This window comes from Suillus plorans (assembly GCF_016647745.1).
Source record: "Suillus plorans strain S12 chromosome Unknown HD556scaffold_59, whole genome shotgun sequence".
Taxonomy (NCBI): Eukaryota; Fungi; Basidiomycota; class Agaricomycetes; order Boletales; family Suillaceae; genus Suillus; species Suillus plorans.
In genome coordinates this window covers 96,158-116,826 of record NW_024537443.1, presented here as the reverse complement: position 1 = coordinate 116,826, position 20,669 = coordinate 96,158, and the positions used below count along the sequence as shown (strand labels likewise).

Sequence of the window (20,669 nt, the reverse complement as noted above, 5' to 3'; positions counted from 1 at the left end):
TGACATCGGCAGCTTGGACACGTCGGGTTTCAAGCTCGGTTTGAGAATAGAATTATGAAAAGAACTCGAAGACAGGAAGATGCTTGACTTGACCAAACAATCCCATTGAAAACTTTGAGTTTAGTTCAAAAACTAACGAAATTAATTAGCAAGCTCACCGCAGGCTGCTTTGCTTCTTTGCCCTTCACTTCCATCCGTCGCAATCAGAACCTTCCGCGAATACGTCGTCGCCGCGTGTGTTGGAGAACAACGCAGATTGATCTGAGCTCACGAAGCTGCGAAGGAGACCGCATTCAATCTCGTTCCGTCAGAATCTTTGAATTTTACCACTTTCTGTGTTGAGACATCACTTAGCGGTCTATGATGTCTGATTCACATTCTGATGGAACGCAGCCTGACATGAAACAGTGGGTTCTTGAGCCGGAGACAGAGTATAGGTTCGAGCTCGACCCTGATACCTCCCTCGCAATCAAGGTACGTTGGTACACAACCACGAGGCAAATTCATCCCAGGCAGCCCCACACCTTCTGAACCCACTCCTCAGCTGGCTCATGGACAGGCAGAGGTCTTCGGTGCTGAACTCGCAGAAGGCAAAACATATCTTTTCGGGACCGAATGCAGGGCCGCAGTTTTCACCTGGCAAGGTTGTACCTTGGAGATAAGTGCTACACCTTCTATCGTTACTCACAACTTGTGTTGCTGATCTATTTCGTTCAGTACATTACAGGCCGCCCTTCCACCGAATATGTATCTGAGGAAACCCCTATGGCGGCATATGCGAATGTGCACATTGCGTTCGAGCAGATGCGTGTCAGAGCACTCCGTGTCGTGCATGGATCTCCCGCTTCAGATGATGATGCCAATGCCAATGCAGAGCCACCAAGAGTCCTTGTTCTCGGTCCTGAGAACTCGGGAAAGACAACAGTATGCAAAATTCTGACAAATTATACTGTTAGAGCAGGGCAGAACTGGTCCCCTGTGTTGGTAAACGTCGATCCGAGTGAGGTGAGCATGCGGGAGGCGGATCTATCTTTATTGTGCTGAATCACCAGTCAGGGTGGTTGGGCAGTTCCTGGAGCAATCTCGGCCGCTCCAATTCGCAGCCCTATAGCTACAGCATCACCCGCCAATCCTCTTGGCTCTGCTGCTACATCAGCTCCTACTGCCCTCTCTTCGAATGCGTTGATACCGCTAAGCTATTGGTATGGGCATTCAGAAACTAAACGGAACCCAGTTCTACTAGATCGACTTATCCGAAATCTGGGAGAAAATATCAGACAAAGGGATGATGATGACCTGGAGGGTGCGGAGAATTAGCTTCTGTTTCAAGCGCACGACAATCAATGATTCGTGGATCCTTAGCTCGCGTGTCGGGTTTAATTGTCGACACTCCATCGTCTTTTGCATCGAGTTCTGGCAGCGCGCCAGACAACAGGCATACTCTCATAAAAGCATGTGTTGATGCTTTCAGAAGTGCGATTTGTTGAATGCATTGGTACTTTATCTGACTCCATGATAGTCAATGTAATTCTCGTGGTCGGACACGAAAAATTGACCGTTGAAATGCAACGGCTGTTTGGCAATCGGTTTACAGTGGTCAAGATACCGAAGTCAGGAGGAGTATGTGCTCTTATCGATCCTATTCGATTTGTGCCTCACAACACCCGACCAGGTCGTTGAATTGGACCATGGTTATCGGGAACGCGTGCACAAGTATCAGTTGCACACTTACATGTATGGCCAAAAAATAGACCCACCCCCTGGCATAACCTCCGCAATTGTTGGAGGCGAAGCGGTGGCAGACCTCGTCCTTTCACCATCCTCATGTGTCATCAAGTTTGGAGATTTGACAATATATCGCATCGGTGCTGGTAGGCAAAGTTTCTGCACACATCAACACGTGGCTGATCTTCGAGACTGCTCGCCGTAGAGAACATGGCTCCTTCTTCCGCATTGCCTATTGGTGCTGCACGCATGTTGTCGGAGATGCAGCCCGTGCTTGTTGATCCTGCATCCAGCAGCTCGGGCCTACTTAATTCCATCCTCGCCTTGCTTGCGCCCTTCAACCCGGATGAGTCCGAGCGCTATGACGAAGAAATTTTGGACCTGACTGTGGTTGGTTTCCTCGTTGTGTACGTCTTCTTGCACTTCATTGCGTAGTTCTTTCTTTCTTTTGTAATTGCTATAGCGTTCTTTGCTCACTCTTGCCTTGTTCATTTTAGTACCAGCATCGATGCTCCCAACCGGAAAATGACGATACTCGCGCCTAACCAAGGATCACTTGTCGGTAAGACAGCCCTTGTGGGCTCCTTTGATTGGCAGGAATAGAGTCGAATAAAGACAATTTCATGGGATCATTCTTCGAGGATTCTTGTACCTGGAGTCCTTGACCAGACAAATGACTGAGTGAACTCAAGGCTTCGGCACGTCTAAGATGCCCTAGATCTGTGAGGGAGTTGGCAAGGCACAGCTTTTACTCCATTGCTTAAGCGCAATTGTACTTCACATGGTTCCTTCCGCGATAAAGAGTTGAACGATGAATATGGTTTCTCACAATCTCTATAGTTCTGATTTCAGACTAGAGGATTGCGAGTACAAGGTTTGACGACCTATTCAAACATCAGTTACTAGATGCTTTGCTAGTAGTAACTAAGCTTCACCCGCTTTTGTCACGACAAAAGGTGACTTCACTTCAACTTCACAGATTGTTACACTAGCAACACGTAGTCGAACCTGAGGCCTGGATTTGAAGACCCGAACAACTTTGCTGCATGGTTCAGGTTTCTTTTGCCCTCGCTGTACCGTACACTTCCCGTGTTTATTCGGTACTACTTACCAAATGTTGAGCTCTCAACAGAAAGATGACGACTCCACCTAGCCAAGGATCGCTTGTCGGCAAGACAGTCATTCCAAGGTCATGGTGATTGGCAAAAATGAACACGATTACCATACCCTGATGGTTTGTTTTACATAAGAGTCCAATGAAATGATGCGTACACAGTACACATTGTGGAGAGAAGAATTGAGTAATGAGAATGAATGAATAGGATGAAGGATGATATATCGTTGATAATGCAAATCAAAGCCTGGACAAGTCCCGACCCCATACGCCACTGCGAATACAACCATCAACATCGGCATGAAAAAGAATGCAAAGCCCGTACCGAATGATCCAATCTATCATTAAGAGAAATCGTGTCCTGGCCGAGACCTGCTCGCTCCAGTAAATGCTTCGCCACGCGTACATGGCAGCGAGGCCACCCATGAATGACAGATTGCCCAAATCGAAGACTGCGGCATTGCCAATATACGCGAGACTGCCGAGATGAGTATAGCGAAATGTCTTGGATACAGCCTCGTCCAGGTCATGTATGCCATTCACCTCGAGGACTTCTCGTTTCTTCGCTAACTGATTTAGCTTCTTGCCAAGATATTTTCCTTGCTGAGAAGCCACTTGAGCAGTCTAGATCAGGACAGTACCAAAGTCAGGGCAATCATGATATGACGCTGAGCACCTACGGCAGGAAGTGATGTTATCTTATTTCCGATTTCTTCCAACAGTTTACACAGTTCGTTTAAAGAGAGACTGTTGTCTGCGTCTGAGTCATACAAATCGAACAAAGTTCGGACCTGAGTGAAAGGATGGATTCAATAAGGCCTTCTGAGAACATGCACGAAAACTGACCTTCTGCAACTGCGACTCAGCCATCGGAATCCGGTGTTTGATCCTTGCAACTACTAGTCGTCAAAACAATGTTTTCCGAAGAAGCCCACCAACATACCCATAAAATCAAATTCATTAAAGTCGATCTTGCCATCTTTGTTCTTGTCGGCCTCATCAACCAACTCCAGCAAGTGGCTCACGACGGACGTCTCAATCTATATGCCATGAAGTCCACGCCAAGCAGGAGATAGTATAAAATAGACGCACAGTTGCACAATCTCCAATGGCATACACATCGCCCAACGGCGCACCTTTTACACGAAGATGGGCATCGACTTCGATCGCTTTCTTGTGTACTTGATTGGGCAATAAGGCGGAGACACGACGAGTAAAGGGGTTCATTGCAATGCCAGTCGACCACAGGACAAAGTTTGTCGGGATCTCATGAGTAGTTATTGTCCCATCCGGAGCCCGTACAGTGTATATGACGTGATCAGGGTGGACGGCACTGACCCTAGCAGAAGTTACTAGGTCGACGCTATCACGACGGAACTTTTCCTGATGCAGTTGTTCGGTTAGAATACCTTGAAGCACTCTCGATAAGTCATCCATACCTCGACATACTTTGAGATGGCTTCCGAATACTGCGCTCAAAGTGAGGTTCACACTTTAATTATTCTTAAGAGGTTTCACGCACCGTATTGAGAATATGCTCGCGCGACTGGATTACATGAATCGAGACTTCTTCGCGGCATATCTTGGGGTACTATACAGCACGAGTCAGGTACAAATAAAGATAGAATGACTGAAAAATATACGTAGTTTACGATGTCTTCTTGACAGAAATCGTATATTTCCTGCATGAGTAAATTCCATTTTATCGTATATGGACATATTTTGATAGAGATAGACGTACAGCTGCTGTCTCAACGCCCGTGGGGCCACCTCCGCAAACAACGAATGACAACAAACGCTTGCGTTCTTCAGGGGTTGTGATAGGAAGACTGGCCGTTTCGAAATTGTCTGAAAAGTCACAAATGAATGATAGAGGCGTCAATCGCGAAGATCTTACCGAGGATTCGTCGTCGGATGGCTTGCGCATCTGATATAGTCTTGAGTTGGAAACAGTGTTTTAGACCCTGGATGCCGTGTGTACTGGAAGTTGACCCGCATGCAATGATTAGTTTATCATAGCTATAAATGGCCATTAATGACGTAAAGTAACATGAGGGTTTCGACAGAGTTCGACAGTGGCTACTCACGGAAGATAAACATTTTGGGGATTACCAGTCGAGGTCAGCGTTTCAAGTTCCAATAACCGCTCAGACATCACAAGGTCAACAGCCTTGGCGTCTACGAAGTGGCCGCGAAGACGCGCTACGATCTTGCGTAGGGGCTCAACCAAAGTACGAACTTGGACTGTACCGACCGCAGCCGCTATATATCATGAGCAGGTTCAGCTAAACTTGTAAAATGTCAATTTAGCACTTACAAGGTAAAAGTGGGGTAAATGTAGTGAAGGTTTCTGGCGATACGACGGTTACGTGCCAGTCACCAGGAGATAGTGTTTGCAAGACTGAAATAGCCTGGTAGAATGTCTATGTCAGCGATAGTACCGGTGCATGAAAATTCACTCATTACCCCCCAGCCTCCTCCTACAATCACCAACTTCGGTTTATCCAAAAGTTTCTTTGCTTCATCATCCTCTACGTCATCCACGAGTGCTCTTACGATTGGGAGGTTCTTTGGCCCCCCCTGCTCCGGATGAAGTGCGAGAGGTAACACCGGTACACGGTGGACATCCTTGTTCGTATAAGTAAAAGCGTCATGAATGAATATCCCTGCGCCTAGTAACAGAATCCCAAATGTCGAAGAGAGGGCCGCAAGTCCGGTATATTTTGCTACCAGTAGGATACGATTAACCAGACGCGGCCTTGGAAGAGGCTCAGTTGGTATCTGTGGCCTTGAACTTGAGGGTTTTGGTGGTTCCAATGCACTTGTTGCCAGTAGCCGACTCGGAAGGGGTCTGAGAAGAGGTGGACGTAATCCAATCCGTAAATGAACGAGGTTAGCCCTGCTTGGCTTGCAGACCCGAATGAGTTGGTACATTTTAGGGCGAACGTCGTTCTCGAAATACCCACTAGGTCAGGACTCAGCCTGTGTAGGCAGGGGCAGTGGTTTGAACCTGAGTTGGTGACGGTGGTAATGAGAGGTAATTACATATGTAGTAACCGATATCATGTACATAACAAGTTATTCATAGCAAGCCTCGAGGCTCGCATACGTCATATTCACACCTGAGCATCACCAGTCCCTCTCAAGGCCTCAACGTTCAACGTTCTGTGTAAAGCCTGTTGTCTCTGCAAGATTTAAAACTCCGTTAGAACTTTTAAACCGTCGCGCACTTTGTCCTTTCACTTCACATTGTTCTTTAGATTTGCACGCCTCTGTTGTTAAATGGCCGCCGCATATCCCATTGCCATTCACTCTCTTGCAACCAAGTTTCCCGATTTGCTGCATATCCCCGTTGTAGAGCATCTGAGAATCAATGAATCCAAGGCTGCTGGGGATCCTCTTGATGAGAATGCTGCACACAGTGCAGAGATGACGGTAAAGGAATTAACCATCCTCAGGCGTTTTAGTAAGTCCAACAACATCTTAGTTCAAGCTCGTGTGATAAACATTTGCATCTCTGTCAATTCAGATGCTGTTCCGGAGCTCACCGATGCTCATATGGAAGGTGTCAGAAACCGCGCACATATGTTGCGTGCAATTCGTGAGTGAATTCTCTCCTTGTTTCAGGGGCAACACATTGTTTATTAATCCCAATCTTAGATGCAAGTAGAGCAATTGGGCCGGGCGACATTCTAGCTACCTTGGATGACATTCGAGGAAACGTGGATGACATTCGAAGAAACTTGGATGACATGCAAAGGAATTCCGCTGAAACCTTGGAACAGATCCAAGCAATCATGCAGCGGAACCAGGCCATGTTCGCCAATATTCGACTGGCAAGACAAAACCACGTGGTACCTCGTGATCGAGACAACTACGCTCCACTTCAGAAAACCGTGAGTCACTCAATTTCTATTTCTTTTCTTGATCTTAAAGTTTCTATACAGACAAGTGGACATGGTCGTAATCTTGCAGTACAAGCGTCCCGGCAAGAGCATCTTAACCAGATCCCCCCCAGTGCCACCATCCAGGTCGCTGAAGTAGGAACTTGCCCCCCCTTCTGGAATCCTATCGTCGATCAGTATACAATGAGAACCATCTTCCAGTTGATCATCTTCTATAACGATGATTTCGACATTCAACCGGCAGATAATGTGGAGGTCAGGAAATACAAATTTCGTCGCTGGCTGTGTTCGGTAAGTCTTGTTGTTTACATGCTCAACTCATGATTTTCTTCGACTTACACAATGCTGTTTAGTAAGTGCTCCTGTTTCGTTTTGCAGGCGACTTTCATTGTAGTTCGCTGCCTCACGTCATGCGTTGTATTGTTATTGTTGTCATTATTGGTCATCGCATAGTAGAATTCCCTTATCATACGTGTCTGTACGCTCTCGTACTACTTTCGTTCCGCCGTCTCTTACAATTAATTTCCTAGCATGTATTGCATTTCAAGTACAATCGTTGTCTTCAAACACGTGTTCGAATTCAGGCCTATTATGAGCCCCAATTTCTAAGCAAAATCATACACTAAAGCTATCGTGGCATTGAACACTGCATCCACTGCTCAGCGCTCAGTGACTACGACTCGCCGTAATTTTATTGTGATAATGTGTTCCTTTCCTCGACAGATCACATTCCCGTGTTGACGGGTCCAGACACTTCAAGTTCGCGTGGAACCGCAAAGTATCGTAGTATACTCTCGACACCGAGGACTTTTGTTGTCCATGATGTCACGGACAAGACGGAACCTGACAACATTCTCGAAGCCGCCTTACCAGTCAATCCAGCGATATCAACCGACGAGCCTATCAATAGGGGCCGATATGCGATTTTTTGCATTTAAAACGTGAGCACGGCTCCATGCTGACTCCAGGAGTACTTAGAAGCCTAATTCAATCGTTTGACAAGATCACTTCGCCCGTGCTGAATGTTAGCCCGGTCAGACTCGCATTTGCACCAGTCGGCTCAATGTCGACACATAGTTTTAACGTGTAGCATGCCCGTTATATTGAAGTCAAAATTCCCCTTTTGTGCATTACTGAATAGAGGGTAGCTCGCTATCACCCTTGGCACCACTTCAAAGAAGCAAGTTGGAGTCTTCTCTGACATGTGACAAGCATATTGCATATCAAGCCATCGATTTCAGGGTACCGAACGCCTCCCGGTTACACATCAAGCACGGATTTGGATTGCTACGGTAGGTTACAATGCGGGATATAAGTAGAGGGCAAATGATAATGACGAAGATGATAGTGTATGGAGAGCCAATGACAGAGAATAAATAATCATCCCTGATGCAACCCGGGGGATCTTCGTTAGCAGCATCGGCTTCGAGACCGACAATAATTGAATAAAAGATTTGGCTCCGCTTGAGAGCCCCGGAGATCTCAAACGGCAATGCGTTCCAACTCTTTGACGACTTCAGACATAGTTGGGCGATCATTAGGATCATGGGCCCACATCCGCTCGAGGAGGTCAATAATTTCTGGACACCATTGTTTCCGCAGGCCTGTAATAGACGGTCTAAATGTCTCTCGTCAGCGTGCGAGATAATTGGACTACAAGGAGACAACTCACCTCTGCCGTTTCGTTCCAACGATATCGTAAATGGCATGTTCATTCATTCCCTTAAAAAAACTGAGACGAGATAGGAAGATAGTGGTAATATATTCACCTCCCAGGGGAACTTCTTGTTGGGTACGTGCCATTGGAACATTTCCCAGTACACCATGGCGCACGAAAAGACATCAACTTTGTGGTTATATTTGGGATGCGCATGCCAAAGCTCGGGAGCTTGCCAGTTAACAGTGCCAACTAGACTGCGAACCATGGACCGCGTGGACTGCTTCACTTTGGCCAGACCAAAGTCTGCAATCTTAGCCGTACCGCGAGAAGTAATGAGGATGTTGGACGATTTGCAGTCTCTGTGGATAACCGAAGGCTTGCGCATATGAAGGTATTCCATACCACGCGCAACATCCAGCATGATGCTCAACTGTGAGGAGGATGCATAGGCAAGAAGAGAAAAGGAATAACAAGCGTACGTACAACTTTTTTCAGGGACGGAGCAGGAACATTGCGAATGTAGTCGAAGAGGTCGCCATTTGAGCAAAGTTCGCTTACTATCATGACGGGTGTCTCGCGCGTGTTCTCCGGTATGCTGACGCCAAGCTGTAGAGCACAATGTAAATCGCGATTCCAACAGTCTCGACGGGGATGCTTACGAAGCGGACTATATTCGGATGATCAAAACCACCGAGAAGTTTGAGTTCTTTGATATCCACTACAGCGCATGTTTACAACGTGGAAGCCTCATGGGTAACAGTTGCGACGTACTTGAATTGAGCTGATCTCGAAATTCCGCAATGGCGACCCGTCTGCCCTTGAACTTGCCGATGAATACGTCCTTGAAGCCCCCACTTCCAATCTTCTCCAGTTTTGTGAGTTTGTCAGGCGGAATTTCTCGATCTTCTAAACCTAGGCTTTCAAGATCCAATTCTAGCTCTGGCTCTGGCTGACTCGTGTTCTCGCCTGACAAAGGAGTGCGTGGTGCGTCTTGATGAATTCGATGGGAGCGTAAGAGGACCGGAGGGGTATTGCTTTGGCTGCGGCTCTTGGTCTTTCTCCGGCCATTAGCACGATGGTGAGCGGTGGACGGCGGACGAATGGTGCCTGTGGAGGAGGGCGAAGAGAACTCGCTTGTTCGTTGATCTCGCCACTGAAGGAGCGACCGTGCGAGTTGAGGCTTCGTACCAGCAACATCCAGATCCCGAGTTTCGCACATCCGGACAAGGTTATCACGACGCATACGGAGAAGGGTCTTCTTGGTGGCCACAGCGAGATCGACTGCAAGAGTTGTGTGAGTAATATGAAAAATTAAGAAAAAACAAACTAACAGTCATCTCCGTCTATAGCTTCATCAATCTCCTCAATCTCCTCTGTCTCCTCCTCATCCCCCTCAGCGTCGATGTCAATATCCTCAGCCTCTAGGTCAACTGACTCGTTACCATCTTGCTCCTCGTCTTCACCAGGCGTATCCTCTTGGCATTCCTCCCCAACCACCTTCCCGTTGCGGAGCTTCCGTGGAGTAGTTGTTGGCGGAGGTGACGTACTTTCCTCCACATATACATCATCATCTCCGTCCGCATCTCGGCTATCCTCTGACTGCTCGTCATCCATACTCGAGCCATCCTCCTCCACGCCCTCTTCGACTTGTTCCTCGTCAGCTTCCTCTTCATCATCACCTTCCCCTCCGTCGCTTGGGGGAGTATGTGTTTGTAGTCTGCGAGAGCGAAGACGTCTTTTAGCGGGGGTTGCTCGACATCGCATGGGTGGCGGAGTAGGAGATGGAGATGAGATAAGTTCATCGACCTCTTCCTCGTCCTCTAAACTATCTTCTACCTCCTCCCCTCTCGAAGTCTGCCGTCTAGATCTTCCCCGTTGCTTTGGCGTATCAGATTCCTGATCATCGCTAATTCCACCACGTTTCTCCCGACTTCGCAGCCGACGAGGACTGGGTGAGCCCGATGCAATCTTCTCATCCAGCTCAGTGAGATCGGTGAGCTCGCTCTCCTCGCCAAATGCAGCAGATTCAGCGATCTTGACATCTTCGCTGAATTCGACTTGTTTGCCCTTGCCCTTGCTCCTAGTAGAGGCACGGGGAACGACAACCTCAGCGGATACTTTACGAGCACGCAACCTCGTAGCAGGAGGGGATGGGAGCTGATTGGAGGAACTTGGTGTGGGTGAAGATCGGCTGGATGTAGACCTAGTTGTCCGTCGTCTGAGTGAGATATTAGCACACCGAATTCAATTCGGAAAATTCAACTCACGTCAGGGCGACAGTACCATTGGTCTTACATGCAACCGGTAGCTCGTCGGGACATGAGTGACTTGCGTTGATATGGCCAACGGATAAACTACGTGTTTTCAAGAAGCGTGAATTCGCCTGATTTGTAGCCAAGTGAACTGTAGCACGACGCCGCAGACCCGGGGGAACTCGATATCTGGTTCCAGCGTCCGTTTCCTCGCCGCCTGCTGCGTTTCCCTCGTCTGAGGAGCAGTCGCTCGGATCCTGCCCAGGAGATGAGGGAGGTAATGATACGATATCGTCTCGCGCTGCAATAATTGCTTCTGCGAGCTCCAGCTTTGTGAGGTTGTGCGCATCGTCCGATAGACCCGCTGCAGTGTACAACTGAAGAAGTTCATCTTTTCGACGACGTTTGAGCTGGCCCAAGGATGCTTCATTTATCAGAAACTCATCCGCTGATAGTAGATAAAGAGATTAGTGCACCAAAGATCACAATGCACAAGTACTTACATGCTTCTTCATCGCAGTCAATCTCAGAAGCGTCAGACACATTCCAGCGACCAGGAACATCAACTTCCATGTCACTAGGTTCTTCGCTGGATGAGTCCCGGATCGACGAAGCTTTGAGCTTCTTCAGTTTTGGAGCCCCACGCGGGGGCCGACAGCCAGACATGTTTTCATTAACCGACGCGACGCGTTTCCTTTTTGAACCAATAGGAACGTCAAGATTTTGACTCACATCTCGAATGCTATTTTTCATCAAAAGATACTGACGGGATGGCAGCCGTCGCAAATTGGGCTGCAATGTAGCCAGTATGGGACGCGAATCAACAGTAGTGTCCGAAGATGATGGTGGGGACGCGCCCACCGTGTGGGAATTAGCCGAGGAACGCTGGAATCTATTCACGAAAGCAAGAGCGCGTTTGGCAGCGGAGGTATGGCGGAGCGAATACTGTCTACGCGCCAGATTATTGCTATTCGGAGGAAACGAGACTCTATGTGGTGAACGGCGTTGAACCATGTCCACGGCAACAATAACTGGTCCAGTCTATTGGATCGATTGTCACCAACCTTTTAGACGAGGTCGTTGAAAAGTGCGAATATCCAGTTTGTTGAAGTAATTAAGGTGCAAGTGCGAATGGGAATCGGTCAAAGGACCTCTGGGTCGTTTCAGCCGTCGTCGTTGTCGTCGGTGTTGAAATCACTGGTTCTGACACAGTTTCAACCCCTGCCACAACGTCAATAAAACCAAACAACTGGTGGCGTGGGCTTATCTAACCAAATATAGCATTCGACTCAGGATAGATCCGTGCCAATGGGCAGTCCACTGCATAGGCATGTCCTACTGGCGCTCTGATGGCTCAGAATACGGGAGATTAATGTGATTAGACGGCATAGCGGACAGACAGTACCTAGGAGGTTAAATGATTAGCAAGCTTGCTTCCGCAGATGCGGAGTTCTTGATGGAAGTTCTAGATCGATTATTTGACAGCTGATCAAAGGGATAGCTGAATCGAGCTTGGTGTACTTCACTGCCAGCGACCCCTCCTTACCACCGCACACATATGTACGTATAAAAAATCCCGCTGTTCTTGAGGACAGATTTCCACTTCCCCTTGCTCGTCGCTCTTCTCTCTGTCAAGTCAACAGCAGGATGCTCCTCAAATTTTCAAAGTCGGATATCCTGAACTCGGCTCTCGTTTATCCCGAAACTGGTGCTCTTGGATATACCATCCTTACCAGGTCCTATTTTATTCATGACAATAATAAGGATTTAAACGCAGAGAGCGAAGATGAGAGTCGCAGGACGACTATATATAATAAACTTGGGGAGGTCATCGCTGAGATCGGATGGAAGGGCAAGCAGCCAATAGAGATTGTCATCGGCAAGGAAAAAATCATCGGAGCGAAAGGGATGTTTGGGTGCTCGAGTGCCATACTATCGTATGTTCTTTTTATCCACCTTCATATCCGCACGTTCTCAACACCACAAAGTCACAATGTCCTCGGCATACCTACACGCTTCGACACGGAATACTTTTGGATGGCAGCACCAGATGCACTAACAGTTTGTGCTTTCCTTTAAGCCTGGTATCACTACTGAACGTCATGCAGCTTCTTGACTATGATTCAAATCAGACAAAAGGTTCTTTCCACAGCAATAGTATGCACGTGGGGGAACGCTTCATTGCTGCTCCGATACCCGGCTTGGGACATGACTATCTAGAGTTTGAAACGCATCCCCTCGCATCAACAGAGGAACTCCTCGGTACATCTTTTCTACTCCTTTTAGCTAGCGTCATTATCTGACATCGCTTCGAAGTTTCATTTATCCTGATGGAAGTACTCCGCCGAAGTCGCTTCAATCTCCATACAGACTCATCGGATCGTTCGAAGCTCTGGCGGAGCACACCACTCGCCAATTGGGGCCGACGATTACGACGGAAATCTATTTGATTGGTCCGGTTCGATGATTCAGATTTTTCATCGCTTTTCTGTTGCATCCTATGTGCTTTCTTCCCTGCATCTCTTGCTACCACTGTATATTCATATTCTGTTTGTCGATGCTTTCGCTAATGTCGCTCATTCCTGTGTAGCTCTATCAGTCCTATCGCATTTCATTCAATCTCATGCATTATTACTCTCTGGCGTTTAATCGCCCTTTCAATGTAATACGGTACATACTGTGGTGCTGAGGAGGATACATTCCATCAGCATAAGATTTAGGTACTGTATTTATACCAGATAGGCTTGTTGTTACAGTATCAACCGTGTGTCGTCTTTTCTCGCTAAGTTACATGTACTGTGCTATAGATGTTACGTAAATGCCAGACGTCGAACCGAAATCTGTTTTTAGTTCATTCTTTGTAATCACCAATGAGGGAACAAAGACACTGATATAAATGGTAAGCTTCTGTTCCGAATGTGCTTACAGAGGATGCTCGTCTAGACTAATTCTGACGTGTGCATCTCCCGTGGCTAGTAGGGTCGCTATCTATGTCGATTACGTTCAACAGTTAACCAATCCCCGACTCCCACGAAATGCTTTTCTCAGTTACATCCAGCACATCTCTATCAAAAGTTCCCCTTATCATGATAGCACTGATGATGATCCAACTAGATCGGTTAAAGTATTCCACACAAACACGTCGATCGTCATGGATACTCCCCAGCGGCTCGGAGACTTTTTGAGTGAGGCTCAAGATTGTTGCCTGGCCTCAGGTTCTCGCTCACTCGTCACCTTATGACCATATCCCAGCTACCTGCACAACCAGTCGGACCGACCAGATCTTACCCGCTTGGTATGTTTGGCTTCACCTCATCGATCTAGTCTTAGCTAAGTGGTTAACAGGTTCGAAATCCGCCGTGACACCTCTACTATCGTAACTTGGGCATTGGCTCTCGGTCTTAATTTTTAAGGCTCATAGTAGACAAGTGGTTAACAGATTCGAAACCCGCTGACAATAGTTTTGTCTATCATCGCACCTTGGGTATGAGCTCATGGAGAGGTCTTCGAACGTCATTTCAACCATAAGACTTATGGGCGAGTGGTCGACACATTGGATGTCCCTCCTGGATGGTGCAAGTTCCGAGGACATCTCGATCCTTTGCACCTGAACCATTTAATTATGATAGCTTAAATTTCCTTAAGGACCATATTGTCCGGTCCTAACTGAGCAGTGTAACAATTGGAAATTTGTTCCGCTTCGCTGGATTGTTTGAAACCTGCCTACGACATCGTTTTTAATCGACTCATTGGCCCAGGCGCAGTTCGGAACTTTCTGAGATCCCTGTCTATGAAGCTTAGGTGTACTACTTACGGAGTCAGGAATTGGTGTCGCGCACTACTTATCTCAACGCCAAAGCTCTCGATGAACATAATACGGTAAGTTGTCACTTCTAAGAATATCATGATTTCTATCAATTCTTATCCTGACCATCACTCGTACACATTCGCAACCGTGTACATCTTTGTAGTGGACACAGGCTTCATTGGTTCCTCACCGTAAATCTTCTCCACCTTGTACATCGCCGAGGAGGGGACAGGACCAGCATCGGTGGTAGTCCCCGAGGGTGGCGGCACTGGAGCCTCGACGGTGACAACACCAGGCTTACCCGCCTTACTAGCCAGATTGGCTGCACGCCCATCGGGAATCCGGATGAACTCGAGCTTCCCATCCTCCGCAGTGCCGTCAAAGATGAAATAACCCTTCCTCTCAAACTGAATAATGTCCCCTTTAGTGAGCGTACTTACGTTCGCATCTGCGAACGCCTCCTCCCGGAACTCGCTCACGGGCGTGACGAAATCTTTGATGTCATCCGTCTCCTCAAGCTTCTTCTTCGTGATCAGGTAGTCGTAGTCAAGGAGCGTTACGTCGACCAAGGGATAATCATTAGAGGGTTGGGCAAGCCAAGTAATCTTTTTCTTTGTCTTGCGGAAATCACCCTCAATATGGAGGTCCATCGTGAGGGAAGTAACATCGCCCGAGGGTCCCGTGGTCTTAGACCGTACGATGGCGTTTCCCCAGTCCATCAACGTTATCTGACGCGATCAGTGCGGATGAGACCTGTCTCTCGGCTATCGTTGGCATGACATACCTCTTCTTGATCATCGAAGGAAATGGCGTCTTCCTGCTCGACGAGAATGGTAGATGTAAATATGGTCCTTTTCTCGCCGACATCTGAATTCTTCTTATGCCGTGGTAGGGTCTTCACCTCGGGTGCAGAGGGGCCACCGTTAATAGTCACAAAGACACTGGACGACTGTGTCAGCTTGCAGATAGGTGTTTGGTATTACTGATGACGGCACCTGTTCTGCTTCACAATGGCCCAAAACCGCGGGGCAACAGGATCAATTACTTTCTTATTAATGGCCCAGATCATATCCCACTCGAGCGATACAATCGCCTGTGAAGGCCCTTGAGCCAACATGAACTGTGACAGCGCGTCCACAGTCAGCCCGCGTCTACGGATCCCTGCCGCAGTCGCATCAGAAACAGCCTTGTGCTCCACAAGGAGAACTAACCCCGAATGGTTGGGAAACGTGGGTCATCCCAACCCCCAACTATTCCGTTGTCCACAAACCAATGCAACTTTCGCTTGGACAAAAGTGTATAGATGAAACTTAGACGACTGCAGGGGTGTCAGTAGTTTTTAAATACAGATCCAAGAGAGAGATTGACCTGAAGTCCCAGATATCAACACCGCGCATGCCAAGGGCTTTGATCATCCACTGATATTGCGCATTTCGCTCGCGGTACTCGTTCGTTCTGAGGGCATGGCTAACTCCCTCAAGGGAGTCCACGATTGGGCACGCAAAGTCATAGGTGGGGTATATTTTCCACTTATCTCTGTGAGATGGATCAATATTCGGTGCAAATTTAAGTGGATGGCTCCATACCCAGTTCGGTGATGAGGGATTAAGTTACATCGGTAAATAACGGGGTCACGCAGAGCTTTGTTCTGATTGTCCACGCTGATTTTCGCGCGGATGCACCATCTGACACCTTCTGGAGATCCGGTCTTCATCTCCTCCAAGTGCCTCAGATTGTCCTCGATCGAGTCATCTCGATGAGCAGATGCAACACCTTTGCCTCGTTCCTCGCGCATCTAATTTTTGGCCCTGTCAACATTTATGCATGATTCCTAAACTGAAGCTCCGCACCTGTAATTGCTCGGTATCATCGGCGTAAGCTTTACCACTCTTGATTATTTGAATGGCCAATTCGTAAATCTGGTCAAAGTAATCTGATGTGTGGGTTATTTTATCCCCGCGGATGTTTAGGAGCTCCAAATCTTGCAAGATAGTCTCCTCGAACTCAGCCTAGGCAATTTACTGTAAGACTTCGTGTGTTTGTGAATAAAACAAGGGGCTTACCCGTTCTTTTGTGGGGTTGGTATCATCAAAACGAATGATCATCTTCCCATTGTACATTTTTGCGAAATACTGGTTCAGCATCGCAGCCTTTGCATGTCCGATGTGGAGGTACCCAGAGGGTTCAGGCGGGAAACGCGTGACGACCTGGCCTTCCTTCGCATTTTGGAGGCCAAGAGCAAACCCTGCGGCTGTTTTATTCGATCTGGCTTTATTGGCTTTAGCTGCTGTAAGGCTCGCGAGCGCAGCTTGAATGGACTCGAGACTCTCGATGTGAGACATCCACCGAAGAAGATGGACATGCTGCTGCCCATTTTTGAGAAACCCAATAAATTTTGGTGCAACTGATGAATGTCAGACACGACGATATCAACGACTTGGCTGATCGCTACCTTTGATTGAACCCCAGATGATGAAATCAGCTGCAGTAATGTCGTGGCCGACGAGGAATGTGCGGTATGCGAGATGGTTATCCAAAGAATCGAGAAGAGCAAGGATATCTGGGATCGCTGTCAATGTCGGCACAGTTTTTGCGAGCTCAAAATACACGGCAGTCTGTAATTGATTCAGTTAAACTTGTATGAGTTATATCAAAGATTCGCAATACCTTTACGCTGTCTCCAGCGAGTCCTCCTGCGTTGGCCAACACGGCTACGATCTCATCGTTCGCAGAGATCTGTGAACCCTCAAAGTCTAGAGTGACACCATCTACTGATTCGTCGTAGTTTATGTCTACTTTCTGCGTGTACGTCGCGATGGCGATCGAAGCGTAAGGAAACGGGGAAGTTTTTGTTGAAAGTGTGATAGACATGATTGTTCAGTTCAGAGAGTAGCGATGATCATGCAATGACTCACTACCAGCTTTTGCCAGCAAGATGAACTCTAATCTTATCTATGTGATGTACACAATCTATCCTTGGATCTCCTCCCAAGCTTTTCTCTACAGATAAATTGATCCACTGATCGCAATCGATGTTGCCGCAACGTTGAACATCGAACGTTCAAGTTGAAGCTTTCAAGTTGAAGGGCTACTCTAAGCAGTCTGATCAAACTACCCTCGAATGTTTCCTCCGTCCCGAGTGGGTTTTTCAAACTTTAGATCTGACGAGGTTGTCGACTGGGTTTGGCAAGAGAGGCCGCATTGGCCGTATGACAGTACCAGGGTTTGACAATGACTCCATCTGACTCCATTCGTACCTGGAGCATGATTATTATTAATTGCCAAGGGGGCTTTAAAGAATAAAAGTCCATCGGCTTCTGCAGACAACAGTGTGACTCAAGTACTCGACTGCCTGCTTCAAATAATTTTTCTTCCCCCAAATATTTGGTTTCTCTTTCACCAAGTCCGCCCATCATGCCTTGCATGCTGTCCGTCCTTTCTAGTTTGATTTTCATCGCTTCTTATTGATCACGACCCGTAGCATCGATCCAACTCAAAAGTACAGACCATACGTACCACTGGTCCTCGACAATCGCCAATGGCCAACCAAGACGTTCACCAAAGCTCCCATATGGCTTTCCACAGATCTTCGTGACGGAAACCAGGCCTTGGCATGCCCAATGACGGCAGATCAAAAGCTCACCTTCTTCCGTTTGCTGGTCAAATGCGGATTCAAGGAAATCGAAATCGCCTACCCCTCTGCTAGCGACACCGATTTCTCATTTGTTCGATATTTGATCGAAAACAATGAGATCCCGGATGACGTATGGATCCAGGTAAACACTCTTGCAAAATTACTTGGTTACGTCTTCTGATGTTTGGTCTAGGTTCTGACTCCAGCTCGCGAGGACCTCATCCGAAAGTCATTCGAAGCTGTCGCTGGTGCAAAGCATGTTATCTTGCACATGTATAACGCGCTTTGCCCCATGTTCCGCAACATCGTTTTCCGTAACTCGAAGGAACAAACAATCGAACTGGCTACTAGACACTCCAAACTCGTCAGCGAGCTTGCTGATCAATACTCTGCATCACACGGCATGAAATTCCGTTATGAATACAGCCCGGAGACATTCACCCAGACAGAATTGGAGTTTTCTCTCCAAGTTTGTGAGGCTGTCAAGACTGCATGGGGCAAGGCTGGGCCAGGCATTGACCGCATTATCTTCAACCTTCCCGCCACTGTTGAAATTGCTCCTCCTAACCATTATGCTGATCAGGTAGGCGCTTTTATGACAGTCTAAACCACGTTCGTTCACCATAATCAAAGATCGAATACTTTGCCGCTCATATATCTGAACGAGAAAACGTTATCATTAGTTTGCACCCACATAATGACAGAGGTGCGTCATGAACATATTTAATCACAGACGTATTTCTGATACTTCATAAAGGCACTGCTATCGCTGCTGCTGAGCTCGCAGTCCTTGGCGGCGCTGACAGAGTGGAGGGCTGTTTGTTTGGTAATGGGGAACGTACAGGAAATGTCGACATTGTGACCCTAGCATTGAACTTATACACACAAGGAATCACTCCCAATCTCGACTTCAGTAACATCCAAGAAGTCATTGACGTCGTGACCTCCTGCAATGACCTCCCTGTACACCCAAGACACCCTTACGCTGGCGAGCTCGTCTTCACGGCCTTCTCTGGTTCGCACCAGGACGCCATCAAGAAAGGTTTCGAAGAACAGGGTATTCGTCACAAAAAGAATGATGAAAACGGCGAGCTCAAAATGTGGCAAATACCATATATGCCCCTGGACCCTGCCGACCTCGGATGCAGTTATGAAGCTGTCATTCGCGTCAACGCGCAGTCCGGAAAGGGAGGCATCGCGTACCTCGTCAAGCAACACCTGCAACTCGACCTTCCTCGTAATATGCAGATTGCATTCTACAAGGTCATTCAGCAAATATCCGACCGCGAGGCGCGCGAAGTCACCGTGGAAGACATCACGACGGCGTTCCGCCAGACTTACCGCTTTGGTGGATCGAAGTATGAAGGTAGACTAGCGCTCAAGTCATTCCGTATGACAACTGAGCCGTCACCTGATCCTACTGACGACCGTGAACCTTTCGACGAGCGTCGTCGCTTCGATGGTACAATGTTGGTGGATGGCGTATTGCGTGTCATTCGTGGGGATGGCAATGGTCCCATCTCTGCTCTTCTTGACGCTCTGCGCACTCATTTGGACATCAATATGACCCTCCGCGAGTACACGGAGCACGCAGTTGGCGAGGGAGAAAACTCCAAGGCAGCCTCATACATCGAACTCGTCAATACCACTGACGACATCAAGGAAACTCGCCAATCATCGGAGTCGTGGTGGGGTGTTGGACTCGACTCTGACATTTCCGCTTCCAGTTTGCACGCCGTATTGAGTGCAGTTAATGGTGCCATCGGTGACCGTGTATTGCCTGAGCTGAAGCTCAGTGTCGGCTTCAATACCACCTCTGGCCAATCGGATGTTTCGGACGCTATCGTCAATACTCTAGGTTTGACACTCCCTCGCAGATTGCAAACTTCCTTCTTCGAGGTCGTGCAGCGCGCCGTGCGTGAGTCAGATAGCAAAATTTCGTATGAAGACCTCACCCGTCTCTTCCGGGAGACATACGGCTACGAGGTTGAAAACAAGGGCAGGTTTTCTCTGGGTGACTTCCACTTTGAGCGCGTCGAAGGCGGCGGCCCCCAGTTCAAGGGTGATATGGAGATCGACGGCGTAGTGTGCAAAGTCGTTGGTGAGGGTAACGGACCTTTGTCCGCAGCCCTCGCTGCGTTGCATACACAAGTTGAAGGTACTCTTGTCTGCCGGGAGTATTCAGAGCACTCTGTAGGAGAGGGTTCAGAAGTGAAGGCTGTCTCCTTCGTGGATCTCGTATATGAGCTGCCAGGAAGGGTCAAAAAAGAAGCTGCTTGGGGATTGGGCAGCGATACCGACATCACTGCATCTGGTATCAGGGCGGTGTTGAGAGCGGCTAGCAGGCTGAGTGTAGTTGCAAAAAAAGCATAAGCTGGTGTTGAGCGCGAAGAAGATATTTTATATGAAAAACGATGTATCAACTGGATGTATAATATCTGACATGCAATTTCATAGTTATGTTCAAAGGAAGAACACACAGTCACGCAGTCACACTGTGACGCCACTAGTTTTCGAGCGTCTGTGTGACAAAGGACGCGTCCTATCTGGCAGTACGAACACTGACAACAT

General features: G+C 47.9%; 7 protein-coding genes across 7 annotated transcripts; 4 read left to right on the top strand and 3 right to left on the bottom strand.

Moving 5' to 3' along the window:
* The first annotated feature begins 158 nt into the window (after positions 1-158).
* On the top strand, positions 159-2,664 carry HD556DRAFT_1397916 (Pre-mRNA cleavage complex II protein Clp1-domain-containing protein). The gene is made up of 10 exons (XM_041303745.1): positions 159-306; positions 355-474; positions 545-658; positions 721-1,005; positions 1,057-1,303; positions 1,363-1,473; positions 1,520-1,620; positions 1,673-1,871; positions 1,931-2,132; positions 2,223-2,664. The coding sequence occupies exons 2-10, from the start codon at positions 361-363 to the stop codon at positions 2,326-2,328; spliced, it is 1,479 nt and encodes a 492-aa protein (XP_041156463.1). The 5' UTR covers positions 159-306; positions 355-360; the 3' UTR covers positions 2,329-2,664.
* A 78-nt stretch (positions 2,665-2,742) lies between these two features.
* Positions 2,743-5,945, bottom strand: HD556DRAFT_1397903 (nucleotide-binding domain-containing protein). The gene is made up of 14 exons (XM_041303744.1): positions 5,306-5,945; positions 5,157-5,250; positions 4,927-5,101; positions 4,737-4,858; positions 4,581-4,687; positions 4,483-4,521; positions 4,362-4,430; positions 4,279-4,308; positions 3,932-4,222; positions 3,783-3,879; positions 3,686-3,735; positions 3,520-3,630; positions 3,165-3,463; positions 2,743-3,113 (listed from the first exon to the last, which is right to left on the bottom strand). The coding sequence occupies exons 1-14, from the start codon at positions 5,771-5,773 to the stop codon at positions 3,080-3,082; spliced, it is 1,986 nt and encodes a 661-aa protein (XP_041156462.1). The 5' UTR covers positions 5,774-5,945; the 3' UTR covers positions 2,743-3,079.
* HD556DRAFT_1397896 (uncharacterized protein) lies at positions 5,946-7,465 on the top strand. The gene is made up of 4 exons (XM_041303743.1): positions 5,946-6,305; positions 6,369-6,440; positions 6,500-6,735; positions 6,787-7,465. Exons 1-4 carry the CDS (start codon positions 6,122-6,124, stop codon positions 7,066-7,068), a joined length of 774 nt encoding a protein of 257 aa, XP_041156461.1. The 5' UTR covers positions 5,946-6,121; the 3' UTR covers positions 7,069-7,465.
* A 539-nt stretch (positions 7,466-8,004) lies between these two features.
* On the bottom strand, positions 8,005-12,159 carry HD556DRAFT_1397895 (uncharacterized protein). Its single transcript, XM_041303742.1, has 10 exons — positions 11,929-12,159; positions 11,160-11,877; positions 10,672-11,104; positions 9,736-10,622; positions 9,176-9,685; positions 9,064-9,122; positions 8,888-9,010; positions 8,514-8,834; positions 8,417-8,466; positions 8,005-8,362 (listed from the first exon to the last, which is right to left on the bottom strand). The coding sequence occupies exons 2-10, from the start codon at positions 11,668-11,670 to the stop codon at positions 8,227-8,229; spliced, it is 3,030 nt and encodes a 1,009-aa protein (XP_041156460.1). The 5' UTR covers positions 11,671-11,877; positions 11,929-12,159; the 3' UTR covers positions 8,005-8,226.
* Positions 12,160-12,169: 10 nt separating this feature from the next.
* On the top strand, positions 12,170-13,329 carry HD556DRAFT_781321 (uncharacterized protein). The gene is made up of 4 exons (XM_041311615.1): positions 12,170-12,593; positions 12,645-12,717; positions 12,765-12,918; positions 12,973-13,329. The coding sequence occupies exons 1-4, from the start codon at positions 12,304-12,306 to the stop codon at positions 13,104-13,106; spliced, it is 651 nt and encodes a 216-aa protein (XP_041156459.1). The 5' UTR covers positions 12,170-12,303; the 3' UTR covers positions 13,107-13,329.
* Positions 13,330-14,589: 1,260 nt separating this feature from the next.
* HD556DRAFT_1433710 (tRNA synthetases class I, catalytic domain-containing protein) lies at positions 14,590-17,335 on the bottom strand (the record flags this gene model as incomplete). Its single annotated transcript, XM_041305248.1, has 10 exons — positions 14,590-15,192; positions 15,249-15,405; positions 15,460-15,625; positions 15,676-15,782; positions 15,833-16,000; positions 16,051-16,259; positions 16,315-16,473; positions 16,528-16,868; positions 16,917-17,079; positions 17,132-17,335. 10 exons carry the CDS (start codon positions 17,333-17,335, stop codon positions 14,590-14,592), a joined length of 2,277 nt encoding a protein of 758 aa, XP_041156458.1.
* Positions 17,336-17,693: 358 nt separating this feature from the next.
* On the top strand, positions 17,694-20,581 carry HD556DRAFT_1397874 (2-isopropylmalate synthase). Its single transcript, XM_041303741.1, has 5 exons — positions 17,694-17,892; positions 17,946-18,240; positions 18,292-18,681; positions 18,732-18,804; positions 18,856-20,581. The coding sequence occupies exons 1-5, from the start codon at positions 17,879-17,881 to the stop codon at positions 20,469-20,471; spliced, it is 2,388 nt and encodes a 795-aa protein (XP_041156457.1). The 5' UTR covers positions 17,694-17,878; the 3' UTR covers positions 20,472-20,581.
* Positions 20,582-20,669: the final 88 nt, after the last annotated feature.